This window comes from Corylus avellana, chromosome ca2, assembly GCF_901000735.1.
Source record: "Corylus avellana chromosome ca2, CavTom2PMs-1.0".
In the NCBI taxonomy this organism is placed as follows: domain Eukaryota; kingdom Viridiplantae; phylum Streptophyta; class Magnoliopsida; order Fagales; family Betulaceae; genus Corylus; species Corylus avellana.
The window spans coordinates 16,415,046-16,435,963 of record NC_081542.1 but is presented as its reverse complement, the minus strand read 5'-3'; the positions used below and the strand labels follow the sequence as shown (position 1 = coordinate 16,435,963).

Here is a 20,918-nt window from a genome sequence, read left to right as displayed (position 1 = left end):
ATTGAAAAGACCGGGAAAAGCTTCCTTGAGGGACATCTCACCACACCAAGTATCCACCCAAAACTTGACTTTCACCCCCAATCCAGGAACCAATCTAAAGAGGCTCTGAAACAGCCCCCAACCCTTACAAATGTATTTCCATAACCCCACCCCATGCGTTCCTCGAGGAACTTTAGAACACCATCCGCCCCAATCCACCCCATACTTAGCCACCAAAATACTTCTCCACCAAGCTTCTTCCTCATTTGCAAATCTCCATAACCATTTCCCCAAAAGAGCTTGATTAAAAAGACGCAAACTCCGAATCCCTAAACCACCCTCATCAAGCGGAGAACAAACCTCTTTCCAACTGACCAAGTGAAACTTAAGCTCGTCATTGAAGCCCCCCCATAAAAAATCCCGTTGGATCTTCTCAATGCGATTCGCCACAGAAGCCGGAATGGGGAAAAGAGACATAAAATAGGTGGGGAGATTGGATAAGGTGCTCTTAATGAGAGTGAGTCTCGCCCCCTTGGACAGATACGAGCGCTTCCAAGGGGCCAACCTTCTAGCAATCTTCTCCAACAAATCATCCCAAATAGCCAAAAGCTTAAACGAAGCCCCTAGAGGAAGACCCAGATACCTCAAGGGCAAAGAACCAGTGCCACAACCCAGGATACCAGCCAGCTCCCCTGTCACCACCGAGCCTCCAACTGGGACCAAGACAGATTTGGCCCGGTTAACTTTTAACCCTGAGACCGCCTCGAAGCCTATAAGGAGGGCTTTAATAAATCTAACTTGGTCAGGAGTAGCCCCACAAAAAACCAGCGTATCATCAGCAAAGAGAAGGTGAGAAACAATTACCCGCTCAGGCTCTCTAGTACCCACATAAAAGCCATTGATGAAACCCCTACTGATGGAAGCGTTTATCAACCTACTGAACGCCTCCATGACCAAGATGAACAAAAAAGGCGAAAGAGGATCTCCTTGTCTCACCCCACGCGAACTCCCAAAGAACCCAGAGGAAGAGCCATTAATCAACACCGAAAACCGCACCGACGAGATACAATGCTTGATCCATGAACACCATTTCTCACCAAAACCACACCTCCTCAACAAATAGATTAAGAACTTCCAATTCATGTGATCATAAGCCTTCTCCATATCCAACTTACACAAGAGGCCGGGATCCCCAGATCTGATACGGCTGTCCAGGCATTCATTGGCTATAAGCACCGAATCCAAAATATGTCTTCCTTTGACGAAAGCGTTCTGAGGGTTGGAGATCACCTGATTCATGACTCTCCTCATTCTATTGGCTAGGACCTTCGCAATAATCTTATAGATCCCCCCCACAAGGCTGATAGGGCGAAAATCCTTCAGATCGGAAGCCCCATGCGACTTCGGAATAAGAGCAATAAACGTAGCGTTGAGGCTTTTTTCGAATTTACCTCGGTCATGGAACTCCAAAAAAACAGCCATGATGTCCAGTTTGATCACCTCCCAACAATCCTGGAAGAAAGCCATAGAAAAGCCATCTGGGCCTGGAGCCTTATCCCTATCCATTTTTTGGACCACCTCCCACACCTCCCTTTCCTCGAAAGGAACCTCCAGACTAGAAGCCTCGTTCACCTCCAACCTATCGAAATGGAGGTTATCCAACCTCGGTCTCCAACTAAGAGACTCTGTGAAGAGCGACTCATAAAAGTGAGTGATATGATTACTAATAGCCTCTTGATCAGAAGTACTAGTGCCATGAATGTTCAAAGACTCAATATAATTCTGTCTTCGGTTGGCATTAGCTACCCGATGGAAGAATTTCGTACACTTGTCGCCCTCTTTCAACCAACGGATCCTAGATTTTTGCCTCCAACTGATTTCTTCTTGAAGAAGAGAAGATTCTAGCTCTGAAGCGAGCACCCTTTTCCTCTCAATCTCTTCTGCTGATAAGCCTCTCTCTTCCTCCATCCTATCCAAAGCTTTAAGATCTTCCATACGAGCCTTAATACAAACCCCCACATTGCCGAAATCTTGATCATTCCATCTTTTAATATCCCACTTAAGAGCTTGCAACTTTTTAGAAAGAATGAAGCTTGGAGTGCCCTGAAAATGATACGAGTCCCACCAGCTACGCACTTTATCTACAAAACCCTCCACTTTGAGCCACATATTCTCAAATTTAAAAGGCCTTTTACCTCCCGGGTGAGAATTGCAGTCCAAAATAATAGGAGCATGATCAGAGCAAACCCGAAGCAACCTCTTTTGACGCAAATCTGGATGGCAGGCTTCCCAATCCGGAGAGACAAGAAAGCGATCAAGCCTGGACCAAGAGCTATTGTTTGACCAGGTAGAGATCCCCCCAACTAAGGGGAGGTCCATGAGGCCTTGCTCCGAAATGAACTCACCGAAATCCCTCATCGCAACTCGTGAATGAGCTCCCCTCGATCTTTCACTTGGATAGAGAGTGACATTGAAATCCCCGCCGATGCACCATGGCACGTCCCAACAACTCATGACCCCTGCCAACTCCTCCCAAAGAAAACGCCTAGAATAAACTCTGTTAGGACCATACACTCCCGCAAACGCCCACGCAAAGCCATCATCAACATTCTTAAAGGAACAAGCCGCCACATAATTCCCCAACACTACATCTACCTTCTCAACGGCCCTTTTATCCCACATGAGTAAAATGCCCCCCGAAGCCCCAATGGAAGGGACATAGCACCACTCCACATACAGGCAGCCCCATAAACTCCTCACAAAGTTGAACGAAATGAAATCCATTTTAGTCTCTTGGAAACAAACTACATCCGCCTTCCAACTCCTAAGCAAATTTCTAACCCTCAGCCTCTTATCCTTCTCATTCAAACCTCTCACATTCCAAGAAAGAATCTTGAGCTTCATAATTTAACTCGCCTGGCCCTCCCCTTTTTCCCGTCCCTCGCAGAATACTCCATAAAATTGGCAGAGGACTGCAAAAGATAAAGCTCCCTCTTACCTTTTTTGGCTGTAGAAGTACCCTCTTCCCTTTCCGACTCATTGCCTTTATTGGCAGCCATCAATAACCCGATAGTCTCCTCAAACTTTCCTTCTTCTCCGTCACAAGAAAGACCGACTTCCTTGCAGGCCTTAGTGATAAAGACCCTCTCCTGCTCCTCCAGCGACTCCTCAGGACAAGAATTTGGGACAAAAGACTCCTGGGTGGTAGAAACCTCTACTGCAGAAGGATCCCTACCCCCACTATCAATCGGTGTCACTCTTAACTCCGGTTCCTTGCTCAGCAAACCCAACACAGAACCACCCAGGGACTGATCAGCTGGATTGCTTCCCATTAAATCCTCCCTCCCGGACTCCTCACAGCCATCGATAGCGAGCCCAGGGAGCACCCACTCGCCAGGCATCTTTCCCAAAATCCCTGTAGCAGGGACACACGAACCCCCCTTAGGGGAACACTGAACAGCATGACTAAGAGGAGCAGGATCCATTGGTAGAGAAACGCCGTTGGCCTCCTTGTCGCCGGGCATCGAACTAGTAACGGAGCTTACCAAAATACCGGCCGAAGACACCCTAATGTCAGGCTCCTTCCCCAAAATCCCCAAATCAGGCGTGCTCGACACTCTCCTCGGCAAGCTCTGAACAGAAAGGTCAGTCCCGGGCAGAGGAAGAGCATCAGTAACGAAGGGAGTGACCTGAACCTTCGCCGGAAGCCCCACGACAGAAACGCACAGACCCGGCGTCAACGTAGCCTGACCAGAGCTGCCCACCAACGGAGCGTCACCCTGACTAACAACCTTCGCCGGAATCAACCTCGCCGACTCCTTTCCAGTCTCTCCTACCTTCATCGGCGCCTCAGCCGTGATCACAGGAACGCTCGACATAGGAGGGACAAGGCCGTCCCTGGCGTCGGACATCGACCTAGGCGCAGAAGTTACCGGAAGACCGACAGAACCCACCGGAGAACTTGGACCACCCGCCACGAGCTCCGGCACACCCACCTGCTTCGACCCTGCGCCCGAGCCCTCCCCTAACACCAAAGGCCTCGTCACACCCTCCATAAAAGAACAGTCTTGCACTGCCAGGGTCTCACTCGCCGGGCCCGGCCCAATACCAAATACCCGAGTGGGCCTTGCAAGCTTCTTCCTAAAATACTTCTGCACCGGTTGAGGAGGCTGCTTCTGAACCAGCTTGGACCACCCACCCTGTAACGACATGGGCTGGGCCATCACCAATTCAGACTTATCCCCTCTAACCGAAACCCCTTCCCGAAGCCCATCAAACTTAGAAGGACGGCTCCTGCCCTCAATATTTTTAATAGCTAAGTCAAGCCTATTCAAACCCACGTCGACCTCACCTCTCAGTCTGCACAACAACTCCCTAGCATTAATGAGCTCAACTTCAACACGTAAGAAATCCTGCTCGTCGTGGCAACCATCCCTCTCCTGACCCTTCACGTGATCAGCAACAAATATCGAGGCTGACTGTCTCGCCGAAGAGTACCGACTGCTCACCGGAGAATTGCCTCTGCTCACCGGCATCCTGCTGACCTCTCCTGCCATTCCCCCTACCTCTGGGTTGCAGTTTCCCGCCACAGCAGTCAGATGGTTCTTCATAGTTCCCTCCTCACAACCGTCGACAGGCCTCGCCGGAGCTTGCGACCCCAGCCCTCGCTTGCCGGACATATGAAAATGATTGTCCATCTCTACCGAAGCCTCTTTCAGCCTCCTTGGAACCTTTGCTATCGGCTCTGGAAAGGAGTTGAAGCAATCCTCTGCCGGTTGCACCGAAACACCCAATGCCTCCACATAACTTCTCCTTTCCACCCCCTCCTTGGCCTTCTTACCTTCCTTTGCCTCCCTGATTTCACAGAAGAAATCCTTTGCCCGACGCACCTCCGATATAAAACGTTTCCACCCTTGACCATATCGGCCTTCTGGGATGATGATCGAGCCGCTCCTTTGCCTTCCATCAAATTCTTCTATTGTCAAAAATCGCCCATGTCTATTGGAGCATTTCTGCGCGATAATCCGTGGATACCCTGCCCTGGATTGATCCCAAAATACTTCAGATGTTTCTACTGCCACCAACTCCCCCACTATACGCCCCAGCCATACTAATTCATCCCTCTTCAGGAAGATCACCTTCTTTTTCCTGCTGCTTGTTTCAAAAATCCTCGCCCCTGAGGCCCCTACCTTAATCAACAATTCGAAATCTTTTGACTCCACAAACCACCTTCTCGAGACAGCCATGACACTAACAAGCTACTAAAGACTAACACCACTACAGTTCTCACGCGCCACCCACGCACCTAAGCACAGGCGGGGGTGGAAGAGAGAGAAGAGAGAAGACTCATGAAACTGTTAGGGAACACTAAGGGAAGCAAAAGTCTTACCCATTATTCAAACTTATACATGAAATATCTACAATGAAGGATGTAGTGAGTAGGACACATCAATATTTAAGGTAGTTACAGAAAGCATACCAGTTAAATATATTTTATTGCAAAACAAATAAACTTTATTGAAATTCTATCACAACAAATGTTCCTAACCTTCGAAGCCTCAACGCTATACGTTATGTCATCATATAAAGGTCCAGCAATGAAGGATCCATCCATCTTTGTGGTAGTTTCAAGTACTAATTCACTGTTCTTAAGGGCAGCAATGTGGCTATCTCCAGCAGCAAGAATACTAATATCAACACCAGAAAGAGGAGGAGAAACGGATCCTTCAATATATAAGCCCAACCGAGCAGAAAATGGAGGAATGGAAGCTTGACAACCATCATTTGTCACCGAGACCTAACATATCATAGTTTGTGATGAAGCTTGACAGATCAACATAAAAAACTTTTGTAAATGATGAAAATTAAACTTACATGACGTTGTCTAGGATAAAACAAGATCTTCTTCGCCCCATTATTCCTGCAAGAAATCACAGCTCACGTAAGCGCTACAAGTAGTGCAGTAAAAGCAGGTTAACAACATTAGCGAGGTGTTAAACAAGTTTACTAGTAATGAAGACACAAATCAGAATGATGAAAGTTTACACACCAAAACAATAAATAAATAAATAAAATGCAGGTAGGGTAGGGGAGCAAGAAGCAAAAGCTGCTTCTAACAGCAACGAGAAGGTGATTGAAACAGTCCATATCTACAAAGAAACATGGATCAAATATTGGAGAAACCCAAGTCCACCACTAAGTTACCAGCGAAGCACTTGATGACACAGTTATCAAGAAAACAACTAAATTTACATACCTTGAGTCCCGAGGAACAAAGGTAAGTTTGTCTCCAGGATTAGCCCATACAGAGAACTCATAAATGGCAGCACTTGTTTGATCATTGTCATTGGAACTAAGTTTAGCTGTGGTACCATCAACAACACTGCCCCCACTGTTCAGAATGTCCACAGCAATACTCTCGGGTACTTCATATGCACCATCAAGTGTGCTAGATTCAACATTGATCCGTCCTTTAAGTAGATACTTCTCTCCTTTCAGATAGATGGGCTACAAAAAGAAATAAAGGTGAGGAAAAAAGATTTGAAACAATCATGTATGTTAACCACGGCCATAGAAAAAAAATGACAATGAAAAAGAACTATACCAAAGGGTTGAATGTATCAATCTTCATTGATGAACTCCCAAAGAAAATACATGAGTTAACAAAATGAAGTTCATGCAATCCGGGAGATTCTACACATATATGCTGGGAACCTTTCTGCAGTTCACACAAAGGAATAGAAATCAATTTTGCTTGAAAGTACATAAGGCATCCTGTCCTATGAATTTTAACTTTGGGGGATTTAATGAAGAGGCACTACCTTAATCTTCAAATTTACAGGTGACCCATCTTCTTGAGTCATGTAAGCATCTACATCATGGGTGGAGATAACATTAACCCAGTAACCTTTTTGAACGAATACAATTCCTTCTACATCCTCAGCACCAACGTCCAAATCAATGAAGCTCTGCTCCCAGCACCAATTATCTTCCCTTGTCACTCCTTCTGGGGAGTTGTGTTTGACCTAAAACGGTAACAATCAATTGAAGAAAAAAGTAAATAGAATCAAAATAGCATTCAGAAACTTACACAATTCACTAACACCAATTCCACATGAATGTTTGAGATTTATATTCACAACAAGAAACAAGCTGGAAAATAATTGAAAGTTATGGGAAAATATAGAAGGCAGAGAGCAAGCACAATACCTCAAGCTTGTATTGTCCAGGGATGACATTTGAAAAGAGGAATTCACTGCTGTTGTCAGTCAAAGTAACTGTCTTTCTCTCTTCATTGCGTTTACCAGCGAATCTCACAAGGGTAACAGAAACTAACGGGCCACAGTTCTCCTTGCAGGCTACAGTACCAAGTACATTGACTAGTGCCTTACTCATGGACCAAAAAGAAAGATATATCAAAAATTATAATTTGCATTATTTTATAAACAAATGAGGTCCAATAAACACCTATGGCAATTTTCACGGTAAAATAGAAAGGAAAATGAGGGTGGAAATTTGAGAAATCATTTATAGCTCCATATTAAGTTTGGATAATATGTCATAAATCCAAGTCAGAAATTCCAATTTGATCAATATGTCCTTTTAATTTTATATCATCTGCATTTATGAATTCCTTGAGAATTGTTATAACCAGAAAACCAACACGAATGAAAAACAATGGTGATATAATCTTGCTTTAAAAAGCCAAGGAGAAGTTTTGTGAAAAGACAGAAAAAAAGTGAAAACGTATTCTCATTTTGTAAGTTTTTTACAAAGAAAAATGAGCCAACACAAGAAAAATACGATATAAAGATGGGTTTACGGTTGAAACTAATTTACTTATTCTTCGAAGGTTGGAGGTGACGAGAAAAGTCTTTTGGATCTTTTTGCGAAGGTTGAAGTGGAGCGAGAGACCATAAAGGTTAAGGGAAAGATGGAGCTCAAGAATTTGGAGTGCTCCATCAATTTTGAGGCTAGAGGTCGGAGACCTTCTCCGGAGAAGTGCCAGCGCCGGCGGGGTTGTTTGAGATTGAAAATGATTTCTCCTTTCTTCCTGAAGTACAGTAGGGGTTTTGGGTTTTTAGGGCTGGTGCTGGGCTATTGTGGGTTTTGGTTTTGGTTTTTTTTTTTTTAGGTTTTTATTTTTGGATGAGGCTTCTTGATTGGTCTTTTGGGTTGGTCTTCTTGGGCTGTGTTTATGGGTTTTGCGCTTTTTTTTTGATATATACAACATTACTTATAAAAAAAAAAAAAAAAACTTATTCTTCAAGTGATCTATCAACGTTTTGCTTTATAATTTTTATTTTTTTGTTACTAAAAAGAAAAAGCAAAAGAATCTTAAATTCCTCTAATTTTGAGAAATATTACCTGAGAAAATTCAACATTCAACAATGGACTTTTGACAACAATGTCAACATGCGATGGCAAAAACATGAGTCCAGGAGCACTCTCAGGCGTAGCTGCCATAGCAGATAAGCGGTATCCACCTGGTAGAACCTGAACATATTATAGATAAAGGAGGAAGATGTAACTTGTAGAGCAGACGAAACACTAACTTCAATAAATGTATAGTTAGCCAACATCAACGAAAAATCAAAATGCAGAAGGAAACATCATTTTACTAGACGTTACCAGCTTTGTTGTGGTTGTGAGAATTTAAGATTGTGGATCCAACATGGTTAGGGTAATTACAGTAGCATCACTTCAAACTTGATAACTACTCAAAGTACATTTGCCTTTTGCCATTGTACTTTTTTTTTAATATAAGTAAATGAATTTCATTAGACGCACAAAGAGCACAACCCAAGTATACAGAAAGTATACATGAAAAAACACCCAGCATATCAAGAACACAAAAAAAGAAAACAAAAATCTGCATAGCTAGAGACGTGGGGTAAACAGGTAGCAAAGCTCCACTCAAATAAAGTTTTGAAAAGATAGGTCCTTAGATCCACGCTCGTTCTCTCTTGAACATTGATGCTTCAAGCATTCCTTTCTCCCCAAATGCACCAGAATAAGAAACCTTATAAAAAGTTTTGACCTAAAAAGATTTTCTTTTTTAGGCATCCAACATAGGCAATTATCACCCTCCCAACCCACTCTAGCACAATATAAAACATTGAAGAAAGAGGAGATGGAGTCCACCACCCAATCATGCACCAACCAGGTCAAGTTAATGTCCCAGTGAGCAGCTGTATCATTACTAACACTCCTAAGGGCTACCATTGCATCCCTATTCCTAGCAAGACATAATAACTCCGAAATAGAATCCTTCAAAGTACGATCTCCACACCATATATCATGCCAGAACCTAGAATGAGAGCCATCACCCCCTTCTCCACAGCAAACCTCCACAACCACTTACCCAAAAGGGCCTGATTCAATGTAGACAAACTCATGATCCCTAACTCTCCGAAATGGATAGGAGAGCGCACATTCTACCAATTAACAAGATGGAATTTCAGCACATCGTCCAAACCACTCCAGAAAAAATCCCTCTGCCATTTTTCTAACTGATTAGCAATACTAACCGAGATAAGAAAAAGGGAGAGGAAATAGGTAGGAAGGTTGGACATAGTGCTCTTAATCAACGTTACTCGACCACCCCTAGACAAGTAAAGTCATTTCCAATCAGCTAATTTTCTCTCCATTTTTTCAATGATAGAATCCCAAACAAACTTAGCCTCAAACTAAACACCCAAAGGGAGACCCAAATATTTCAAAGGCAAGGAAGAAACCCTACAGCCTAGAATATGAGCCAACTCACTCACATTGGGCACGTTACCCACAGGAACCTACTCCGATTTAGCCAAGTTAGTCTTCAAACTGGAGGCAGCTTCAAAACAAAGGAGGGTACATCTCAGGTATCGAATCTAGTATGGAGCAGTCCCACAGAAAATGAGGGTATCATCTGCAAACAGGAGATGGGATACAGAAACATGATCATCACTCCTAGCCCCCACCGAAAAACCAGAAATAAAGCCCTCATTCACAACAACTACCATCATACAACTCAAAGCTTCCATAACAATCACAAAAAGAAGGCCCCATCTCAAATCCAGAGAGCAATTGAAGAACCCACTAGACATACCATTAACCAGGATAGAGAATTGAACTATAGATATGCAATTGCCAATCCACTTCTCCCTAAAACCACATCTCCCTAGCAAGTAAAGCCAAAAGCCCCAGCTAATATGAACATAAGCCTTCTCTAAGACCAATTTACACCATTGTACTGAACTGTAGATATGCAATTGACAATCCACTTCCGCCACTTCTCCCCAAAACTACATCTCCCTAGCAAGTAAAGCAAAAAGTCCCAACTGACATGATCATAAGCCTTCTTTAGGTCCAATTTACACCATTTTACTTTATTGACAACTGCATAATATATATATATATATATATGTCTTCCACTAGATTTTCCAATACCCATTTGAAACAAAAACTAAATTAATTCAAATCCACAATCAAGAAATCAAATGAGATGAGGTAGGGATAACTACTAACTCCCCAGTTCTAGTTGCTTATAGCCTCATGCAGTCATGCTTCAACCAAGGATCAGAAAATTAAATTCTAAATCAATAACATGTCAACTCAATGGGTGAAAAGACTTTATGGCATCTTGTATAAGTTGAATCTCCAAACTCTTATCAAGAGAAAGAAAAACTAAAAGAATAAGAAGAATAAGAAGCTTAGTAAAACTTAATAGAAAAGCTTTGCTGGCTTCCATTAACCAAGTAACACCATATAACCAAAATTACTTAATGAGCTTCAGATTCTCCGAATACAACTCTGTCAATGTCTCTTTTAACTTTAGTTATGGAGATATCATAAAGACTTTACAGAATACTAAGCAATTAGAGAGCAATACCTCATTGAGGTTCAGGCTAACATACCTCAAAGCAGAAATTTCCGCTTCCATCAGTCAGTTTCACTTGAGGTTTGACATTTTCTGGTCCATGAGTCAAAGCTACCTATAATACAAACATGACAATGAATTTAATTGACATGCACGAAACAAGTAACAAAAATTAGAAGATAGAAATTGTGATTTTACCTTTGCCTTGAAACCAGCACTAACCATCCGAACTACACCACATACATCATAGGAAACTGCTTTAATATCAGTAACTGAAGCCATGTTTGGCAATACCTGAAGGAGCAACCAAAGTTAGGAAAGAGAAAAGGACAGCAATTTAGTAATTGTAATCAGTACAAACACCAGTTCAATGAGTTAAATGTAAATTTAAATAACTGAACCCTGTCACTTCTAATTCAGGTATGCAAGATTCTCTACGCTATACTTTACCATATAATCCTTCAGTTTGTTGAATTTGTAATGCTCCTTTATGGCCTCTATTGTATAGCGATTGGAAGTAACCTAAAATTCAAAACTTGGAAACTTAAGCAGATAATATACTCTTAACTTAAGATGAAGCATCTCAACTAATATCGAAGACATGAATCAAATTACAAAATGTCCAAGTGATTGACAAACCATATTCAAAGAAGCAGGCATGCACACAAGTGAGAGGGAGGGAGCATTGTAGGACAAATTAAAAGTCAAAATCTAGAATATATAAATGAAAGAGCAGACCTTTTAACCAAAGACGTGGAAGAAGAATGGTTTTATGGTGAAAGAAAATGTGGTAAGAACTCAACTTTTTCAGCAAATATTGTAAGAAGAAGGTTAAAAATCAGTGCAACTCTTATGCATATTCATTTTTTGATAAGTAAATAAGTTGCGCCAAATTGCACCCCTCTGCACTTCTTTATGAGTTTGGATTATGCATAATTCATTTAAGAAATGATACTCTTCATATTTTCCAGCTTAACAAGCCAAACTTAATTCATTTGTCATAAATTAGAATTATAGATTTTTTTAATAAGTAACCCAATCTCATAAAGAAGTGCAAAGGAGCACAACCCAAGTACACAGGAAATATATAAGAAGAAGGAACTTCTTGTATAGATATTAAAAAGGGAAAAAAGAACTTCAGGTTCGAAAGGCAAAAAGAACTCTCATATCCAATACAGTATGATTTCCTTTAAAAAACAAACAGTATCCTGATCAGTTCCTAATCCAGTGAAGTGGTCATAACTGATAAAAACTAGCACCAGTAGATGTTCACCACAAATTTATAAGCCAACTCAGTGTATCTGCAACTTGTTCAACAAACTACAACAAGCAGACTGTCTCATAAGAGACTGATACAACTAATACAGATGCCAACTCGTATTATTTCTTTGAATATAGAGACAGATAACAGATTGGAAGAAGACGTGAAAAAAAAATCAGAAGAAATCAAGAAGAGCTAAAGCGTGCAGGTAAACTTGGATATTGAGAGCAATGTGCATACCTTGTCAAGCTTTACACAGACACATATTTATATATACAACATACGTACATGCATATAATATATAAAGTAATTATACCTGATCGAGCTTGTAAAATCCTTGTTTGTCAGTGATAGACCTTTCATGACCATCAACTATAATTTTAACACCCTCCACTCCAACGTCATTTCCATCAACTACACGGCCCCCAACAGAAAATCCAGTGACCTACCCAATTTAACAAGAACACAGGATTGAGCATGTTAATATATTCACATAAAATCCAAAATAGGATAAGACACCTAACATTACCTGAACAAGCAAATTTAAGGCTAAATAAAGGGAACAAGAATAAGAAGAAATACATATACACTAGCTTGGTAGAGTCATGTAAAACATGAATTTATCTTAATGTAACTTTAAAACGTGAATTCATCATTACCAAGAAGACTTTTAAAATACTAGTAGCCAATTAACATGCAGACTTTTAACAGCACTGAAAGAGCTAGACAGTTTTTATTTTTATTTTTTTTATTTTTCTTATTTTTATAGGTAAACAAAGAAATATCATCAAAGAAAGCGCAAGGCATCCCCAAGCATACAAGAAGTATACAAAGGACACCAAAACAGAAAAAACCAAAAACAAAGAAAACACCACAAAAACCCAAAAGACAGAAGAACACCAAGAGCCCCACAACAGAAATCCAAACCCACAAAATCCCCTGGGCTACATTACAACACAGCAAGAGCCCTCTTGCCTTTGCCCCGGCTAGACCCAACTCCCCTAGCATCAAAGTTGATCAAGCACTCTAAATTCTTAAGCTTCCTTCTCCCTTTTGGTTTAGAAGCAGAGACTAAAATCTCTTGACGCTGCTCCTCATCAACTAAAGTCAAGAAATCCAGAAAACCCTTCTCATCACCCCGTAACAGATCCCATAGTGTGCCACAATCTTGCATCTTACCTCCAGGGTAACCCCCCCCCCCCTCTCTTTCAAGATCACTCCCTTAGAAGATTCACCCACCTCAAAGACAAAAGAAGGCCGCTAAGCCCTCCAAGACATACCCGACAGACTGAGGGGAACACCCAATTACCGTAGAAAGAAACGGCCTAGTCGGCATCAACGAGCACAGGGCTCCCCGCAGACAAACCACTAGACGGGGCACAAAAGCCCAGCATCTTCTCACCCACAAGACCATCATCCAACTGATTTGAGGGAGCAAACCCACCCACGCCAGACGAAGACAACAGACCAGTCCCGACGCCACCAGACGAAGGCTAGGCAACGGAAGGACTCTTGACCACACTAGAAGTGCTCAGGAGAGGACTTCCTGACCTCACCCCTTACAGACGTTGGCGCGGACTGAGCAACGACCACAACACTAAAAGAGCTAGACAGTTGAACCATTCAAATAATTGACAGCTCATAAGATAGCGAACGAACCAGTAAATTAACAACTTTTACCACAATAGACTGCCAACATGCTTGTAGTTGAACAACCAAATTCCATCAAGACAACAAACCAAACTTCATCCATCTCAAATTCATTCTTTTCCTTTGTAGTAATTTTTTCTTATAAAGAGGACAATAGTGAAAACTAGAAGGGAGAAGAATTTCATTCCAGGCATGCAATATCTTTGACAATGAAGAGGGACTTTCAGGAGGTTCACACAACAAGAAACAGGCAAGTTTAAACAATTCAAGTACTCTAGCATGGTAAAAGTAAGGAGTGGCCCTAGTGGTTACATTAATTGATTTGAAAATTCTGGTATATCAGCTCAAGACACTACCAGGAGATTGTAGGGTTATGGTATTAGAGTATTAGAGTGGAATGTTAGGGTATGCTATTCTGCGTCAAAGCTAGTTTCAATAAAACAGTGTCACTTTAGATGAGAGTCAATCATCCAGGAAAGATGTATTCTAATGCAGCAAAGAATCAAGGAAGGTTAGGAGACATCTTCAGTTGGACATGAAAAAATACAAGATCATCTATGATAGTGGAAGAGTTTGATTCGTTCCAAAAAATCAAACTACACAGCAGGTTTGTGCATTTGACCGAGTGGAATGGAAATATTTGGAGTGGATTTAGATTGTGTTACACAAAGACAAGGACAGATTGATCGGAAGTCGTGTGTGTGTGTGTGTGGGGTGGGGGGGTGGGGTGGGGTGGGTGTGTGTAAAGAATAAATAAAAGAAGATTTTACTTGTCCTGAGATGGTCGTCTTACCCTAATCAAGAGTAAATTATCCAGCTTACCTACGTACTTCTGCTCCTTTTTTCCTTTACCAGCCGATATGGCTAGGAGATTGGAGCGCCTTCAAAGGGGCTTTCCTTGGGATGGACTAGGCGGTGAGCCCAAGCTTCATCCGGTGAACTGGAAGACTATCTTCTCCTTTGTTCCTAGAGGAGGCTTGGAAGTTAAAAACCTAATGTTGTTCAATAAAGCTTACTTGGTAAATGGCTTTGTCGATTTGTGCAAGAGGAGACTTCTCTATGGAGAAAGGTGATTGTTGAGCAGTACAGGATCCAGAGCAAGGGTTGGTGTTCAGAGGAAGTTTGAGAGCCCTATGGGGGATGCCTTTCGAGGAATATTAGGAATGGCTAGAGGAATTTCTCCAACTTTGTCTCCTTTAGGGTTGGGGACGGGTCTCATATTTGTTTTTGGCATGATGTTTGTTGCGGTGAAGTTGCTCTCAAACCTTCATTCTCAAAGCTTTATTCAATAGCTCATGACAAAAAGGTCCTGGTATCAGATTTCTATTCATTGGAATCCAAGTGTCATCATGGCAGTCTAGGATTGAGAGTTGGAATCTCGACTCTTTCCTCAATCCATTATAGTTCTCAACAACCCATCCGAGGAGGCGGATAGATTGTGGTAGACCCCAGCCAGCAATCATGACTTTGATATAAAAGGCTATGATAACACTTTACAGAGCGAAAAGCATTGCCCCTTCCCCTAGAAAAGTGTTTGGAAGGTTAAGGCTCTACCCCGCATTGTGTTCTTTACTTGGACGGCAACTTTGGGTAAAATTCTTACGGTTGATAATCTTAGAAGGTGGGGTTTCACTCTTGTAAAATGGTGTTACCCATGCAAAAAGAATGAGGATACCGTTAATCATCTTCTCGTCCATTGTAAGTACACTAGCAATCTATGCCACTTGGTTCTCAACTTATTCAGAGTTTTGTGGGCTATGCCTAGCAACATCCAAAAGTTGCTACATTTTTGGAGGACTCAAGGCCAGGGACATCCCAAAGAGGTTATCTGGAAAGTTATTCTTGCATTCTTAATGTGAAGCATTTGGAGAGAAAGGAATCAACACCTCTTTGAGGACTGCGAGTCTAATGTGCTTTGTTTAAAATCATTTTTTTAATATCTCTTTTGAATTGGGTTGTAATCTATGTTCTTAATTTCTCCTTCTCGAATATTTTAGACCATGTTAACATTTTAGATTTCAGACACCTTAGAGTAGTTGTTTCTCTTATATACTTTTCATGTGGGCTTTACCTTTTCTTTTTAATAAATTATCATTCATCAAAAACAAAAACAAAAAAATTAAAAGAGAAGCATATCTACTATTACTCTATTAGCATATTCAATTTTTTTTTGTTTTTTTTTTTGTAAGTAATAGCCAGTCTTATTAAAAGCGAATTAGCATATTCATTTTTTATTAGACAACAATTTCATGCAAATGGTTGGGCGGCAAAGTCTTAATTCTAAATCCAAACAAACTTACTTTACATATTTTATAAACAATTTCACACCATGCTTACAAAAATCTAGTGGGACAGAAAATAAAGAAAAAAGATGGAGAATAATTACCATAACAGGATAAAATGTTCTGGTTTGACAATGTAGCCAACTATATAGCTTACCTGAAACTTTTGGGGAACTGTCACATGTTGATGCTCAACAATCACTGATGCAATGGGAGGTGAAACATCAAATACTGTGTTTTCACCCTTGTAGAAAGGTATGAGCTCGTATCTTCCTGCAAGTAATTCAAGCATATGAAAAAGATGCAGAAGTTTTGAAGAAGCAGAAAGGTGAAAACAAAAGAGATTACAAAAGGAAGATAATGCAAGTATTAAAAATGCAGCAACTAGAATGAAAAGCAACATCTAAATAGAGAATTACCACAGGGTATTGATTTAAACATAAACATTCCATCAGCATTGGATACAGCATGACAGAGAGCCTTTCTTTGTCCAGGGGCATTACCAGAACCTTGGGGACAATCTACCTCTAAGACATCATCTGAGTATAAATACATGTGAACTCCCAATATTGGATTTCCCTACCAAAAAGAAAACAAACTATTTTGATTTTATATATAGAAGGGCATAAAAGTGAAGCATAATCAGCCAGCAAGTGATGAGCAAAATTAACTAAGTATCACACTTCAACAATATGCATTGCACATAGTATCTTCTAAGTGAACAGAGAACAAAATTATATCCCTGAACAGATCTCATCACAATAAACATGAATGTTATATTTAATATTCAGATCTCCTTATAATAGATGGATTTTGTAAAACTAGAGAGAGGAACACAAATAAATTGAATTATAATGGAACTGTTGTCTCTACGATAAGTTTACCTGAGCAACAACAAAGCCATGGACATCATACCCAGGGACAAAGAAAATGTCATCAACTACACCATTTCCAAACCCCAATTCCACCTGCAAGAAGTGCATTTCCAAATGAGTGGCGATGTGGGATATACATGCCTGTCAACCATAATAGGTAGGTATGTAGGTAGATAGATTCTTGGGGGGGAAGGAAGAGAGAGGAACTAACATGAGCAATAAAAGGCAAACGTAAACAAAGTGAAAGAAAAAACATCCAACCTCTGTGGAGCCTCGAACTTCAACTTTCAGATCAGAATGCGAAGCACGTAATTCATATTTTCCTGCACACAATACATTGCTATTACTTATCAAAAAAATATATATATATTTTCCTGCACAAGAAGAATGTTATCAAACTAGAATTCCCATTTGTTAAGTGAAGAGAGAGTTAAAAATTAGTCATCCCTTTGAAATTAAAATCACAAGGAGTACATAATGTCAAGTGCAGTCCCACTAGGAAATTGGATCACTGCATGTGCTATACTATGCAAGACATCTTTCAAACTCGAAGACATGTCACACTTTTTACAAACGAAATCATTGTTAAAAGATATTCTAGGATAGGCTGGGAACTTCAATGTTGGTTCCTTGGAAGAAGTTGCCACATAGAGAACAAACACGTTATCTTTTTAACAAAAAACTACCAGGCAAACTTTCGTACCTGGAAGTATATTTGTGAACAAGTAACTCCCCATTGATGATGTCAAGACAGAAGAGACGAGATCGCCATTAGGAGACAAAAGTTCAACTTTTACATTTGAAGGGCCTCCATTCTTAAGAGCACAGCTCTCTCCACCCACAGCTCCCACCACCTTACCAGAAATGGTGAACCTACAATGAGAAAACTTTCACATTGTAACTCATACTAGAAATTTAAAAACAAGTCCCCAAGCACATAACACGAATTAATCAAAACAAACCCTGTGAAACGGAAATTTATATCTTCATTGCCATTGCAACCAGTATCGTCAACAACAACAGGAACCTGTCAAGGACATTATTTGTGTCAGATTTTACAGAAACTCAATTTTCATAAAACATGGACCGTGTGTAGTCCACCATGCTTGAGAAAATTTTTGCGTAAAGAACAATGCAATTACTAAACCTTCTCTGGGTCCCACGCCCATCCTTCTGGTCCATTTATTTGAATTACCAAAGAACCCTACAATTCACATAATTACAATAAGAAACACTTGAAAGAACACATGCACATGGAGGAAGCATCAAAAGCATTAGCATATTTAGATATTACCTTGTCGTATACTGGAATGAAGTAGTAGCCATTGGGAGCACACTGAGTTCTGTCCTTTACCAGTCCATCCACCGTGCGAAGCTCAATCTACCATTCACCAAAATTTACATACATAGATTTAAACAAACTAAACATAACTGCAAAATAACGGCCCCGTGTTCATCATTCTATCCATGTTGATACCAGTGCTACACTACTTGTGCAACAAATAAACGCTTCCAAATCAAAGATAAGTATACATTTCAAACATTTCCTTATTTCCCTCAACTCAGCAATGTACTACAAAAGCTTCAAAGCCAAAAATTGTGCAATACCGTGATATGAGAATAATCCAATTTCGCAGCATTCGTCGTCCTCGACTTCATCAAAGACGTACTAGCCTACAAAAAACGAATTCAATTTCAGAGAGTAAGAAACAAATTCCTGGACTTCGATTACAACCACAAATTCAAGTTACAAGTAATTATTGTGCACTGCAAAAGCCATCACTGCCAAATTCAGATCCACGATTTATGGCTCTCCGATTCTCAGAAATCCGTATTTTTCATCCTATAACTATTCCAACGTTTGGTTGCTATGGAATTACAGGATATAGCATAGGAAACGGAATTGAAGGCGAATAATTGAATCCAAAACCTGTTAAATGATTCCGAGAGAGAGAGAGAAAGAGAGAGAGGCGATTGACCTCGACAAATCCGCCACAGCCGTGGATGGAATCAGCGGAAGCAGCTGAAAAATAATGGATTACGATGAAGAAGCACAGCAAAGCGTCTCTGATCGTCATTCTACGCAGCGGGATTGGAGCTCGGCGAGGGTGTTTCATTGCAAGGTAAGGAGATCTGGTTATTTTACATGAGATTTTGATATATTATAAATATATATAAAATATGTAAATTAGAACACACTCAGTGAGTCAGTGGTGTCTGGGAACTCTTGCACTGTCAGGTGCGAGAGGGTTTATGGGTTTCCTAGGAAATGCAAGTGCGAAGCCGATCACCTTGGAGACTTTGTTGGATGTAAAGACGCTGAAACGACATCGTCTTGATTTTTGAAGTTAAACGGCATCGTCTATTTGTTCCTTTCTCTCTTTTCGTGTTTTGATCTTGGGCCATATCAGCTAGGGTGGGGCAAAGCCCGCTTGAACCCGCTCAAACTTGACCCGAGCCGCCTGGTCCTGTCCAACGGGGTTAGGGCTCGTGAACTACAAAGCCTAAAGTCTCTCCTTGTGAGGTTGTAGGTCTAGCCCAGCCCGATGGTAAACCCAATTTTAAAGCTGACATAATATTTTTCAACATTGCACGAAAATTTACGAAATTCGGCTCAGGATCACGATCAATATCACGATTTCAACCACTCTTATAATTGAGAAACGTACAAATTTAGCCCTAAAGAGGTCAATAACCACCCCCTATATCTATAAGATGATTCCAAATATTTTTATTTGAGTATAATCTCTCTCAAGGTGTTATTGGAGATGTCTTTAATGCTTAAGTCAATAAAATTTTATTACAAGTAAAAGTCACATCAATTGACTATCTTATATAACATATAAGTTTTGCCCGGTGTAACCTTATAGGTAGATATACTTTTTTGTGGTGTATGACAGCCGCCCTTTGCCTTGTAGCGAGGTCCCTTGTCATGTGTCAATTTCTAGATGATTAACATATGTAGACAATATGCATGAGATTTTTTCTTTTTCTTGTTAGCCATTTTAATCCCACCTTAATTTAAATTATAACAATAGATTATTTGCCACTACTAATAAGATATAATGGTGACAATTGTACATAAAATCTATGCAAAATTAGCAAGGTGTAATCAGTAATCTCCCCCAATTACTTAATAGCGAACCATTTGGAACCACTTAAGAAAAAATCCTCGGCCCATTTGGAACCACGTAAGAAAACGCCAAGATAATTGACATCGTCAAAGAATGCAGCTGCATGCACATGTCAATGTTGATGGGCTAGGGCCAAAGCCCAGTCTTTGTCACGTAAGACTTATCTATTATGACTGGACACTTGAAGACTTGTAGTAATTCGACATTTTTATTTTTTTTAGAAAAATTATTAAATTGATGATTTGGTTTGACATTGTAACCAACAAGTCATTGTGATTCCAAACTGAATTTATAAATTCTTGTGGTGTGCGTATATAATGAAATGGTATTTCCTTCAAAATTTCATTAATTTTTTCAATAGAATTCTTATAAAATTATACATTTACCTTTCAAATAAAAAATTTATAACAAAAAGATGGCCGACCACGTCATAATAATAGATTGTTGGGAGTGGTTAAAGCATCAGCAAAAGCTCTTAAGATTGGTCGACTACTCTTAGAGCGAGCTGAAGGAGGAGGTCGACTAACTCAAGCGATTGGTTTCTACTACTCTTAACACCATTAAGGGTGGTTTGACCACCTCTTTAGTTGATTACGGATATGATCGAACCACCCCATAATCATAGGATTGATCGATATTAAAATGAATTAAAGAAGAATGTTTTTTTTTATTTTTGAAGGAAAATCATTCTTATCTCATTAATAGAGGAATCAAGAGCATTAAAACTCTTACAATCACAGAACATAACGTTTTGAAAGATCCTAACCGAAGCTAAAAGATCAAAGTCGTAACTAAAAGATTACACATCAAAGACGTCAAACATCTGCTAACCTATAACTAATCTTCAGTTGGAATAACAGATTTGCGCTAAGCAGA

At 40.4% G+C, this 20,918-nt stretch overlaps 1 protein-coding gene across 1 annotated transcript; it reads right to left on the bottom strand.

Moving 5' to 3' along the window:
• Window positions 1-2,879: 2,879 nt before the first annotated feature.
• Window positions 2,880-19,172, bottom strand: LOC132169168 (uncharacterized). The gene is made up of 22 exons (XM_059580247.1): window positions 18,888-19,172; window positions 18,517-18,582; window positions 18,203-18,289; window positions 18,056-18,112; window positions 17,871-17,935; window positions 17,612-17,781; window positions 17,170-17,231; window positions 16,918-17,001; window positions 16,453-16,612; window positions 16,191-16,306; window positions 12,418-12,546; window positions 11,291-11,362; window positions 11,039-11,134; window positions 10,878-10,955; window positions 8,347-8,475; window positions 7,189-7,365; window positions 6,801-7,004; window positions 6,584-6,697; window positions 6,236-6,486; window positions 5,854-5,899; window positions 5,528-5,776; window positions 2,880-5,168 (listed from the first exon to the last, which is right to left on the bottom strand). The coding sequence occupies exons 1-22, from the start codon at window positions 19,023-19,025 to the stop codon at window positions 2,880-2,882; spliced, it is 4,839 nt and encodes a 1,612-aa protein (XP_059436230.1). The 5' UTR covers window positions 19,026-19,172.
• Between the last annotated feature and the right edge of the window lie 1,746 nt (window positions 19,173-20,918).

Excerpts from the sequence above, each read along its gene's own strand:
- LOC132169168 (XM_059580247.1), bottom strand. The coding sequence starts at position 19,025 with ATGAAACACCCTCGCCGAGCTCCAATCCCGCTGCGTAGAATGACGATC. Across the intron at positions 6,698-6,800 it reads CTGTAAATTTGAAGATTAAG|AAAGGTTCCCAGCATATATG; the intron begins GTAGTGCCTCTT and ends TGTGAACTGCAG. Across the intron at positions 5,900-6,235 it reads TTTGTTCCTCGGGACTCAAG|GAATAATGGGGCGAAGAAGA; the intron begins GTATGTAAATTT and ends GATTTCTTGCAG.